The sequence below is a fragment of the Anabrus simplex genome, chromosome 6, assembly GCF_040414725.1.
Source record: "Anabrus simplex isolate iqAnaSimp1 chromosome 6, ASM4041472v1, whole genome shotgun sequence".
Lineage (NCBI taxonomy): Eukaryota > Metazoa > Arthropoda > Insecta > Orthoptera > Tettigoniidae > Anabrus > Anabrus simplex.
This window is the reverse complement of record NC_090270.1, coordinates 224132322-224146290: the sequence shown is the minus strand read 5'-3', so window position 1 is coordinate 224146290 and position 13969 is coordinate 224132322. Positions and strand designations below refer to the sequence as shown.

The following is a 13969-nucleotide window of genomic DNA, read 5'->3' as shown; positions in this document are numbered from 1 at the left end:
GTTGGTTTCCTGTAATTTCACTCGCCAGGTTCTGATGATCTTTTCAAGAACACAGTTGAAGAGTATCGGGGATAGCCCATCACCTTGTCGGACTCCTGTTTTGATGTCAAAGGAATGCTAGACACATCCATGGAACTTCACCTTGGATTTTGTATCGGTCAGGGTGGCAACTAATTAATGCCAGCAGTTTCAAATCAATTCCAAGTTCATTTAAGATGCTTAGCAGGACTTCCCAGTCAATGGAGTTGTATGCTTTCTTAAAGTCCACAAAGACAGACACATACTGCTTGGACCTTAGTGTACAATATCTGATGATCGTTTTAAGATTTTGGATCTGTTCAGCTGTTGAGCGACCTTTTCTGAACCCTCCTTGGTATTCACTTATTTGATGTTCGACTTGTGCTTCCAAACGCTCCAGGATGGCTAGTGATAGAATTTTGTAAATCACGGGTAGCAAAGATATTCCTCTGTAGTTGTTGATGTTCTTCATGCTGCCTTTTGTGTGTAATGGACGGATCAAAGCTATTTTCCAATTTTCGGGTAGGGTCTCCTTGTTCCAAATTTCTTCTATTTGCTTTTGCAAGATATCAAGTGATTCCTCTGAGGCATATTTCCATAGTTCTGCTACTACTGAGTCTTCACCCGGCGCTTTGTTATTTTTGAGACGGGCAATGTGGCGCTTGATTTCATCTCTGTCGGGTGGTCTGGAATCTGGGTACCTGAGTAAGGGTTCCTTGGTCTTGATGGGGCTTTGCAGTTTAGAGCAATTAAGTAAATTCTTGAAGTAATCTGCCAGAATGCTGCAATTTTCTTCATTTGACATCGCCAGTATGTTTGCGTTTGAAGGCTTAGTCGTACTCTCTGCTTTCATTCTTCCTAAAGTTTTGTTCTATCTTTTCAATGAGAGATTTTTCGTATTTACGTTTCTCAGTTCTGAACACCCTTGCTGCTTGGGCACGTTGGGTTTTGTAGGTTTCCCAATCAACTTCTGATTTCGTAGAGTAGTACTGTTTCCACGCATTGAGTCTTTCTTGGAGGACTGATTCGCGGGTACTATTCCACCAGGCATGCTTTTTGCTTCTCTTGATTTCTGCAACGTCTTTGGCGGCCTCAACAAGGAGACTTTTGGCGTTGTTAAAGTCACAGTCATTTGGTCTAGCTTTCTCCTGGAACTCCTCGACCCTTTGCCGAAGTTTATCATTGTCAAAGCGTGTGATCTGTTTGGTTGTCTTCCTTGTGTTTGCGGGAATTGGTTTGAATTTGATAAGAGACATATGATCTGAGGCCACATTGATACCTTTCTTTACCTTGACATTCATAATCTCAGGGCTGTTTCTCCTGGAGATTGCAACATGATCAATTTGGAACTCTTCGAGAGCTTGGACGGGAGAACGCCAAGTCATTTGCTTTCTGGATAGATGGCGAAAGTGGGTCGACATGACCTGCAGGTTGTGATTTTCGCAAATGGACACCAGTCTTTTGCTGTTGGGATTGGTTCTTTTGTAAGCAGGGTAATTTCCTATAACTTTCTTGTACTTCTGTTCACGACATAGTTGGGCATTGAAGTCACCCAAAAGAAGCTTGACATGGTGTTTGGGGATTTTGTTTAATTTTTCATCCAGTAGGTCCCAGAAATTATCAACTTCGTCTGGATCAGACTTGTTCTTATCGTTTGTAGGAGCATGTGCGTTAACTAGGGCGTAGGTTTTGTTCGCGCATTTAAATGTGAGTATAGACAATCTGTCATTCACAGGTTCAAAATTTGCAACCGATTTAAGGATCTTGGTTCTAACAGCAAACACGGTTCCAAGCATCACAGCTCCATTAAGGATTCCTCTTTGCACTTTGCTCTTGAAAAATCGGTAGCCTTCGGATTCAAAAATCTCTTCATCTGGGTACCTTGTTTCCTGTAGGGCCATTATGGATATCTGATTTTCGTGAAGAGCTTTGGTGAGGGTTTTCAGCTTGCCAGTTTGTGTAAGTGAATTTATGTTGAAAGTTGCTAGAAAGGTTTTAGATTTTGGCCTGAGTTTTTGACTCTTCAGGGTACACCGAGACGCTCCGACTCGTCTCTTGCATGATGTCGAGTCTCCCCCAGAATCCGAACGAGACTCGTGCGCCGTGGTGTTCACGACGAGGGATTTATCTGAAGATTTACCCCCTGGGGTATGTTTCTTGAAATGTTGTGCCATCATGTTTTTTGACTTGACTTTGCTTTGGACGGGTACCCATCCTTTTACAACTAGGGTTGTTAGCCCTAGAGGTTGCCTCAAGATGTTTTCTGGCTTCTGGTCATTTACCAGTCTTCGCCGTAACCCTGGCAAGGGACCAGTTTTTTTTTCACGGTGGTATTTTATTTCCCTACGACCCTCTGACTCTGCTGACGGCAGAGCCAGCGAGGAGGTAACCGGTAAATCCCCACACGGGTATTATTATTATTATTATTATTATTATCAGTATTATTAACCACACTATTAGTAAATATGTAAAAACTTAGTATGTTATTTCCTTTAGTCTTAGTGATGAGTGGTATTAAACTAAGTCCGACTCGTTGGCTGAATGGTCAGCAAACTGGCCTTCCGTTCAGAGGGTCCCGCGTTCGATTCTCGGCCGGGTTGGGGATTTTAATCGCTTCTTATTAATTCTTTTGGCTCGGGGACTGGGGGTATGTGTCTGTCCTAACACTCTCCTCGTCATATTAAGACAACATATGACACTACCAACTACCACAGAAACACGCAATAGTGATTACATCCCTCCATATAGGGATGGTGTCAGGAAGCTCATCCGGCCGTAAAACAGGACCAAATCCACATGTGCGACGTAGTTCGTACCTGCGATCCCACAGGTGTGGGAAAAAGCGGTAGCAAAAGAAGGCGATTAGTGGTATTATACTAACTAATACAGTTTTCTAAATTAAGTAGAAACAGGCATAAAGTAAATACCTAGTGAGAAGTGTGAAACCGGTTTATATTCTGTGGTGCTGAGTAGTAACGCATCTTGTAGATGATCATCACTCAGCGTCAATCTCAATCTTGAATTCTGAATCTTCAACTTGGAGCATGTTTGTTCACATATATAAGTTGAGGAAACTATGGCGATCAAACACCAAGCTTCTTTCTCCAGAGCTGGTTACATTTCTTCCGGCAATAACTTATAAAATTTAAGAAGATCACTAGGATCCATGGCTAAATGGTTAGCGTGCTGGCCTTTGGTCTCCCGGGTTCGATTCCCGGCAGGGTCGAGAACTTTAACCATCATTGGTTAATTTCTCTGGCATGGGAGCTGGGCGCATGTGTTGTCTTCATCATCATTTCATACTCATTAAAATATGTAGGTCGCCTAAGGGCGTCAAATCAAAAGACCTGCACCTGGCAAGCCGAACATGTCCTCGGGCACTCCCGGAACTAAAAGCTATACGCCATTTCATTTTCATTGTGTCATCGCATTACAAGTCCAGTATTTCTAACTGTACTTTATCAGATGCTTTGTCGGCCTCAGAGGTAAATGGTGAAGAAAACAAAGAAATTTCTGAATCCATTTGTACAAAATCAGCAAATCTGGATGTGAATTGGTATTCAATGCCCTAAATTGCTTCTACAAAAGAATCATTCTTGAAAGGTATGCCAGGGTATTGGTTTTGTAGGTCATTCACAGTTGGAAAAGGTATCCAGTTTCTGGCAAAAATTTGTTTCCTGAATTATTTCAATTTCAACTGAAATTATTTTACTGCTATATATGCAACATTGATTAGTTTATCTTTCTCCTGCAACACTCTATTCAAGGTGTTCATATGTTTAGTCATATCGACAAGGAATGTTAGGCAGGATTCAATGAATCATACGGCTTTCGTTTTTCTTAAAGAAATTGACGGATTTCATGTTGAAGTGGAGAAAATCGAACCAATAGTATCTGCGGCTCAGCCATCTTACTTCTGTGTGATAAATTATGTCGCCATATTCACTGCCGAGTTCATCCAAGGAAGTTTTAAAACTTCGGTAAGTCAAGGCAGTTGAAGCTGATTAATTTTGTGACAATCTGCATAACTCCAGCGAGATTTAACGCCTTTGCGCAAAGTACTTCTTGGTGTATAATGCAATGAAGATTGTGCACTATGTCGCCCAAAGATGCTACTTTTTTCTTTTTCTACTTCCGCCATTCCCGAATGAATTCCCAACATACATGGTGCACCATCTGTAGTTACACTTAAGTCCAACATTGTGAACCTCCTTAAAGAAGTCAGTCCTTTTAGTGGTACCATGCATGCTTCTCTACTCCTATAAGCTCTTAAGTTATGGTGAAATTATTCACCCCTCTAACAAATATCAAAAGTACAGCAGTATTGCTTATATAAGTGCTCTCATCACAGGCAATGAAAAAAATTCAAACTCCTTGCCTTTTTTAATAAGTGGCTGCGGAACACTTGCTGCTAATTCTTCCATGCGTCTACCAACAGTGTGTCTCGAGAGAAATACTGAATTAAAAATGTCAATTTTATCCGGACACAATGTTTCCACAACTACTACGAGACATTTCTTAACATATTCACCCTCCATGCTCTGCAATCAGCTCTGAAACCTAATAACTTACTTTAGTGACTTTGTTCGTTTCACACATCCACCTTCTTCTTCTTATTTTATGACCACATAGGATCACTTTAGTCAGTCCATCGTTGAGGTCTCTTTGAAGGGATTGTTCGGGCTTTGCGGTCCTCCCTGTACTTCTTCAGACGCTCCAATCTTCGTGGCCTTTCCTCAGTTGAAAATATGCGTGTTATTGATTTGTTTTGTGTAAGGGTAAAGCGGAGGTTTGTATTCTTGAGTTTTGTGTTCAATTTTATCTTATTTGTGGTGTCTTCCGTTGTAAGGCCTATTTCCTTCCGATCCTCTCTTACTTCTCTGATCCATTTACATCCTGTTGTGAAATTTTTTGAGACGAGATTGTGTTCTACTAGTTGTTTCACAAGTCTCGAATCCTGCATCCTCATGATATGTCCAAAGAATCCCAGTCTCCTCTTACGCATAGTATCTGTAATGGGTTCTAGCTCTTTGTACACGACTTTGTTAGATATTATTCGCCACTGTCCATCTTTCTGGTATTTTCTGTTGATGCAGGTTCTTCCAATCCTCCTTTCAATTTTCTGAAGTCTGTCAGTCTTTGATTGTTTATTCAGGTGAAAAAGTGTTTCTGCTGCATATGTAGCTTGCAGTTTTATAACTATGTTGTAGTGTTTTATTTTTGCATTTATTGATAGACATTTCTTTTTGTAGATATCCCATGTTAATTTTTGTACTTTAGCTAATCTATTTGTTCTTGTTTGGATAGAGATTTTTTCATTTGGGTTATGTGTTATTACTTCTCCAAGATATTTAAATTGAGTTGCTATTTTGATCTGATTACCATTTATGGTAACTTCTTTTAGTTGTGTTGGTTTTTGGGGCATAATTTCTGTTTTTTCAAATGTTATTTTGAGGCCAACATTATTTGCAATGTTTTGAAGTTCTGATATCTGGGTTTTTGCTTCTTTTATGTCCACTGCTAGTAATGATAAATCGTCAGCAAAACCAGGTATTTGTTTAGATTTTTTGGCCAATCTTTATTTTGGGGGGGACATTTCCTAAACCATTCCCTCATTACCATTTCTAGAGCACAATTAAATAATAGTGGTGAGAGCCCATCTCCCTGCCGTAGTCTTTCTTGAAATCTACAAATGTTATCACCATATCACTGTTTCTTCTCCTGTTATAGTCCATTATCAACTTAAGACTCATGATCTGATCAGGACAGCTCCTCCAGGGTCTGAAACCTCCTTGATATTCTCCTAGTTCTTTCTCAAGTTGTAAACTCATACTATTAAGGATGATACGTCCACCTTCTACTTAAGTTTGCTGCTGTTTTGTGAATTTAACATAATTATCTTTAGTAATACATTCATGGTCAATAAGTTGATCAAAATCATGAGAATATTTTGTCTGATAAATGTCGTTTAACCCTGTACTCTTTCATAGCTACGGCTTCACAGCATGTCACACAAGTCTCTTTACTTCAAGTTTCTTTCAAGAGATAATTCCCCAACCAAGATTCATTAAACCTCCTACACTCGCTACCAACTTTGCACAGTTTTGAAAGCATTTTACACTTTTAGGAACAAACACGCAGTGCACACTAACAGGTTTCAAATACATCTGATTGACAAAGAAATGAAAGGTGAAAAGCCAAAGGATATAGGTGAGGGTAATAGAACGATACTGAGAGGAAAATGACCCAAGTGCTATATATGAGAATCTGTGCTTGGACAGAGATGGGGTGTTCTAAAAATAGTTTCCTTACCACTTACCCCCACGGTCTCGCATTCCTCAGAGCAGAATTCCATAAACAATTATTATTATTGCAATTGTTACAAGATTTTATCTAAAACCAAGAAAATAGCTGCAGCTCCTATGTGATGTCAGTGTTAAAAATTTTACCAGATATTAAACTAAAAAAATAACTAGAAATGTGTATTATTTTTCTTTTTTGTTTTTGTTTTAAACATTGAATACTTACAAGAGTTGCTTAAAAATCCTCGGTGGGCCAGATGTGGCCCAGAGTCCGTAGTTTGACCAGTTGTGGTCTAGAGCATTTGCCCTCATTTTCATCAATAGTCTCCCATCATAAATACCCTATCAAAAATCTTGGATAGTCCAATAGTGATACAGCCCATTTGACCTCCTGAATCTAAAATATCTGCTATGTCTTGCTGCAATCCTCATAGTAGAACCTCACTGGTATAACCTTTCTTAAACCCGTACTGTCTTTCATCAAACCAGTTGGTAATTTCACAAAGATGTCTAATATAATCATAAAGAATGCTTTTCCATGTCTTACTTGCAACACACATCAAGCTGGCTGGCCTGTAATTATTCGCTTTATGTTCAATTACCCTTTCCTTTGTACATTGGGGCTACTATAGCAACTCCCCATTATTTGGTATAGCTCCATCATGCAAACAGTAATCAAGTAAGTACTGCACATATGGTACTATAGCCCTACCTATTCCCTTTAGTATATCCCCAGAAATCTAATCAATTCCAGCTGTTCTTTTAACTTTTGTATCTTTTTGTAAATATCCCAATTATCATAGGTAAATTTCAGTACTTTGCTAGTATTATTGCAAGAAATAAATTTCATATTTAAGCCCATATAGTCACCTTAACAGTGTTACGGTACTTCCTGGTAAAAAAAAAAAGTTTCACCTTTACAATACATTTCTTTTTATTCTTTTCAGAATAACAATTTCCCAATAAAATGGGACATGTTTCATCACCATGTGGATATCTTCAGCCATAATCATAAGACAAAATATACAATAAATAGAACATGAATATGTTAAACACACACGTTAAAAGACAAAGAGTAGTTCTAATGAGTATTCTGTCTAATGTCGATTAAAAATATTAACTTTCTATGCACTATTAACAAAGATTGGAGGATCCACCTATTCAATACTGTAAATTACATGTTATAATTATTTATTTAATCGACCCTTCCGCTGGGTCATCATCAGCCTCGTGGCATGGCTTGACTTGCTGATATAACATGCTATGTTCATACATGAGTCCATTTAAACCTATGTCACTTTCACAATGTATCACTTGTTCTTGTAAGAAACTACGTTCTTGATATATGATGTGGGCCGATAACCTTCGATGTTAGGCCCCTTAAAACAACAAGCGATATATGATGTAAATATTACACATTCAAGATAATGCAATAACACATTAAAAATATGATCTTCCAATATATGACTTTTATGTCCTTTGGTGTGGCTCAACTTTCCTCCAGAACAGGTGCACTAGTTAGACACTATGAGAAATATATAATAAGGTTAAAAACACAGTTCTGATATGTAAGTATTATAGGGGTTAATATAACCCAATAATACATTAAAATATATATTTTAGGATAGGTGTACTAAGTACACGTGAGAAGTGCATAACAAAAGAGGTTTTAATATCCCCAAAGCTAGTATGTGGAGATGGTACTTAAAACACACTGAAATGAACAGACTAAACAAATGTGCCAGTAAGGTAAGCAGCCAACACACAGTATTTTAAATAACAGTGCAGAAAATAAAATAAAATTCATTTCAGGAGTGTGGGAATGCAAACTTGGTAACATCATGCAACTGGTGGAAGACACAAAAAACTAACTACTGCATGGTTGTGATCCTTATTTCATTAGCATTTAGTATATTTTGTACAATAAATATGGAGACCCAGACATAAAAAACAAAAATGTTATGAAAGACACACTAACGCCTTTACAACAGATGAATTTGCTTTCAAAATGTAACACATGTAACGACCCTAGCTCAACTATATGGAAACGTTTACAAAATATGTTTAATTTTAGAAAACCAAAAATAAATAAGAAATAAATTTGAGTGTGTTTCGGGACAGTATTTGATTGTTATGCACTGCCAGAAAGCATTTTCAGAAAAATGTTATTCAATTTTTGATAACAGACACCTCTGAACTTCATTTCCATTGCCATAAAACAAATACAGCAGTAAAATATAGCAGGAAGTCTGAACTAGAAATATTTGAATCAATGTTGCTTGATGTCAAAGCTTACCTTATTTTCTGGGAACAGACTGCTCGAATGTATTCTTTCATACGGGCATTTTTGGAAAATATCCTATCATATTCTTCAATTAGCATCATGTAGATCGTAGGAACAGCCATGAAGACATTAACTCTTTCAGTAGCGGCCATATTGATGGCCAACAAGTTTGCCCATACTCGTGCGGACTCAAACTTGGGTAACATCACACAACTGGCGGAAAAGACAAAAGTATTAACTATTGCATTGTTGTTAATCATTATTTCATTATCATTTAGTATATTCTGTACAGGAAAGAGGGAGATCCAGAAGCTGTGTTCATGAACACAATCACTTTAACATTTTGAACATTTACTTTTATGGAACACTCACCAACTCATTTCCCTGATTTAATTTTTATGACATATGGTGAGTGAAAATGTTTCGATTTCAGGAGGTAAGTGAACCTTAAACCTGAAGCTGTCACTCATACCTAATACCACTATGAAGTGTTAAAAAAATTAAGCATTTGGATTCCGGTAAGCAAAAATTCATGTTCTCAATCTTTACTAGGAACTGTTGGTGATGCTGGATCTGAATGCCAGGGACTGGCAGGGGCAAAGCAAATCTCATAGCAGAGAGTTTGAACCTTCCTATACAAATAATGTAAGAATATTATTCAAGGTCAATGGACATCAAAATACACAGCTCGACTATGCGTGACTCTGGGTGAGAAAAGAAATACATGTTTAAAAAAATTGTGTTGGGACAATGTTTCCCAGAGCCCTCCAGGCTCTAAGTTATAACATTACTTTGTCTGTCTTTATCTACGCTCACGGCCATAAAATGTTTGTGAGTGCGGAATATTGTCTTCTTTAAGTCTTGGACACTGAACATGGACTTGGCCAGTAACTCGTGGCAAGGAACTTTCAGCTATTTTCTACACCTATTAACTAAATTATTGATGAAATGCTCTATGCCACTTTGTTTTTGAAACTGAATAAAGTATTTCACACGACGATTCCTCCTATGCTGCACCTGGTCCCTGTCCCACTCCACTCCTCTGCTCAAATAGGGTTCTGTATCTTGCATGTATATTTTTGGGCTATGTGCCTTTGTATCTACAAAGAGGCAATTTTGTAAACTGATCTCTGAATACTGTGTTATCTGGTAACAGTACCTTTAAAAAGAATCTAATCTCTAAATGTGGTTGGCCTATTTCATTATTTAACTTTATTAATCTTGTTAATCTTTTTTTTACATCACTGCTGTTTTGAATTGACTTTAAAACTTGTGTCCTCTCTTTTGTTAATCATGTTGTTTGATTGCTTAAAATATATGTTACTGCCTGGTTGTTGAATTTGAGTTTCTCTTGTTGGAGTTTTCTCCTTCACCTTGTATCTACCATGGGTAACCTCTGGTTCCCCAGCTGCTTCCCACAAGCTCATGTCAACTTGATATATGAATATACCACAAAGGATTGTTAACAAACCATCACTTGGTAATTTCACCCTGTTTCACCGATATTGGTCGTAATATTATTATTACTATTATTATTATTATTATTATTACCATTGCTACTGCCATCCAATGCTAAAAAACTGGTAACCTCTTAACGTAACAACAACACGTAGCAAAGAATCTTCATATTTTTAAAATTAAACTCCTTTCAAGAGATATTTGTACTTGGTGTTTATGTTGTCTCCATCATTGAATGCAATTCTTCTACTAGTTTTCAATTATTCTCTGTTATTGTTTTCTATGTGACAACCGATTTTGACTTCTTGCTTATTTAATTCTATACTGACTATGACTTGTTTTTCTGATAATATTCCTACGTAGGATGATAGTGGCATATCTTTTCCCTCGTTATACTTCACTATCAAACACACCTTGTGCCGATTTAATATAATTTACACCAAGCTCGATAGCTGCAGTCGCTTAAGTGCGGCCAGTATCCAGTATTCGAGAGATAGTAGGATCGAACCCCACTGTCGGCAACCCTGAAAAAGGTTTTCCCGTGGTTTCCCATTTTCTCACCAGGCAAACGCTGGGGCTGTACCTAAATTAAGGCCACGGCTGCTTCCTTCCCACTCCTAGCCCTTTCCTGTCCCATTGTCGCCAAAAGACCTATCTGTGTTGGTGCGACGTAAAGCAACTAGCAAAAAAAATATATACATACACTAGCTGATGTACCCGTGCTTCGCTACGGGATTCTCAGAAAGACTGTCTTTGTGGTTTTTCTACCTGAAGTCATCAGAAGGAATGTAGTGATCAAAAGCAATGTTATATAAAATACTCGATCAAATTAATAAACTGCACATTATCTCACTTTTAACGAACAGTACTATGGTGCCGATCTAACAGTCCAAAGTTCCAGTGCTGCAATGACCAGTCCGCAGACAGCTGTGAACACTTCTCTGCCATTATTCCATTAAACATGCACACTGCTAATTCCAATCAGTGCCTCAGAGTAGGAATTGAAACCAGTTTGTTACGTATCAGTAGTATCAGAAATTTATCTAACTCTCCAGCTACTTCCCGCCAATTCTCAGGCAGGCTGTTATGCTCGGTACGACCGGGTGAGTTGGCTGTGCGGTTAGGGGCGCATAGCTGTGAGCTTGGATCCGGGAGGTAGTGGGTTTGAACTCCACTGTCGGCAGACCTGAAGATGTTTTTCCGTGGTCTCCAGATTTCACACCAGTAAAATGCTGGGGGTGTAACGTAATTAACGTAGGGACTGCTTCCCTCCCACTCCTAGCCCTTTCGTATCCCATCGTCGCCATGATTCCTATCTGTGTCGGCGCGACGTAGAGCAAATTTTAAAAAAACACGGTATACAGTAGTAATCCCATCTATCGGAGATGAATGGCAACAGAGACACAAAGCAAATCACAACAAACAATGGTCAATGTAATGTTATTGTTGATCAATGTTATGAGCTTTCTGTATTGTAGGCCTCCACATTCAGTTTTCGTTCGACTCTGTAATATAAGGCCGTCTTATAAAATTAATTATAGCATAGACTGAAGTTCCTTATCCCCCGACTTTACACACCGATTTTCATTAAATTCTGTTTACCCATTTTCTTGTGACGGTGCTGATATGATCTTAGCAACAAAAATCCATATTCATAAATATCTCCGTACCGAGCTCGATAGCTGCAGTCGCTTAAAGTGTGGCCAGTATCCAGTAATAGGGAGATAGTGGGTTCGAGCCCCACTGTCGGCAGCCCTGAAGATGGTGATCGGAAATATAATACTATTTATATAGTAATTGTCAATAAGATCACTAATAACACAAATATTCGAGAATTAAATTTTGGGCCTTCCTCTAAACTACCATTTCGCTCAATGTGAATAAAGTTATTTATGGCCTAGATTGTAGTGTCTTATTCCCCGACTTTGCATACCGATTTTATTTACGATGGGACAACTAATAACAAATATTTGAGAATTAAATTTTAGGCCTTCCCCTAAACTACCATTTCTATTAGCGTCAATAAGATTATTTATGGCGCAGATTGTAGCGACTTATTCGCCGACTTTGCGTACGTATTTTAATTAAGATAGGACCACTAATAACATAAATATTTGCGAATAAAATTTTAGGCCTTCCCATAAACTACCATTTCTTTCAGAGTGAATAAGATTATTTATAGTTTACATTGTAGTGACTTATTTTAGAACTTTACATACCGGTTTTCAGTAAGATAGGACCACTAATAACATAAATATTTGAGAATTAAATTTTAGGCCTTCCCCTAAACTACCATTTCTCTCAGCGTGAAAAAGATTATTTATGGCCTAGATTGTAGCGACTTATTCCCAAAATGTCCATACCGATTTTCATTAAATTCTCTTCAGCCGTTTTCTCGTGATGCGTGTACATACATACATACATACATACATTACGGAAAATTAAAAAATGCGTTTCCTTGTTACTATGGACATGACTGATACAGAAATACCATCCTTTTTAAATTTTCAGCAATGTACAGACAAAACTCTTATTTTATATATATAGATATATATAATTTACTGGTAGTGCCACTTCACCTTCCAATCCTCCGTTTTATATTTCACCGTTCGTTTATCCTGATACCTCACTATCCACTGATCACCCTCAGATGCCTAAAATACCTATCAGTTTTCATGCTAACCAATCACACCTGCACCCTTTTACTTCCTTGCACTTACAAGTAACAACTCTCATTATTGTTCCGTATTGAAGATGACGTTAGGCATAGATATCAAGGATAATTAAATAAAAAACCACCTATTCAATACTTTCCACGTTTAATGTGGTTATTATCTACATGATTTTATGTAGACTCATTTGGTCAGGTACATGTTTCACCCATTATTTTGGGCATCTTCAGCCTGTAAACAACCTTTAGGTCAAGGTTTGGGACCTTTTTAACTAATATAAACATACTAATATATACACTATATACAACATATACATTATATACAATATATACAAACATAAGTCAATACAGTAAAGTTTTTTGGTCCTAATCTATTTAATATGGAAAATGTCCAAAACTAAAATGGATCTTCTTTTCGGTGAAGAGGATTGCAAATCGGGGTTTATGTGACCCCTATATCATATTAAGTACTTGACGTATCGTGTCTGGTGACAGGATGTGTCGTCAACAATAAGTGGAGATTTGAACTGATTGTAAGTTGGTCAAGATTGAAAATATAAATTTAAATTGAATGTGTTTTAACTTGGCAGTTCTGGTTAACTTAAAATGTTCAAAACTAAAAATAAAATGAAACGGATCTTCTTTTTTCTTCTTGAGAAGGGGTGATGTTAAAACTGGATCCGTTTCATTTTATTTTTAGTTTTGAACATTTTAAGTTAACCAGAACTACCAAGTTAAAACACATTCAATTTAAATTTATATTTTCAATCTTGACCAACCTACAATCAGTTCAAATCTCCACTTATTGTTGACGACACATCCTGTCACCAGACACGATACGTCAAGTACTTAATATGATATAGGGGTCACGTAAACCCCGATTTGCAATCCTCTTCACCGAAAAGAAGATCCATTTTAGTTTTGGACATTTTCCATATTAAATGGATTAGGACCAAAAAACTTTACTGTATTGACTTATGTTTGTATATATTGTATATAATGTATATGTTGTATATAGTGTATATATTAGTATGTTTATATTAGTTAAAAAGGTCCCAAACCTTGACCTAAAGGTTGTTTACAGGCTGAAGATGCCCAAAATAATGGGTGAAACATGTACCTGACCAAATGAGTCTACATAAAATCATGTAGATAATAACCACATTAAACGTGGAAAGTATTGAATAGGTGGTTTTTTATTTAATTATCCTTGATATCTATTCCTTGCACTTACCG

The 13969-nt window shown here is 37.4% G+C and overlaps 1 protein-coding gene across 8 annotated transcripts in view; it reads right to left on the bottom strand.

Moving 5' to 3' along the window:
- Acsf3 (Acyl-CoA synthetase family member 3) overlaps positions 1-13969 on the bottom strand; it is a 197381-nt gene that overhangs the window by 55888 nt on the left and 127524 nt on the right. For all 8 annotated transcript variants that reach the window (XM_067150220.2, XM_067150224.2, XM_067150219.2 and 5 more), the window contains one exon: positions 8617-8817. In XM_067150220.2, the coding sequence (XP_067006321.2) occupies positions 8617-8817 (201 nt within the window). The remainder of the gene's footprint in view (positions 1-8616; positions 8818-13969) is intronic.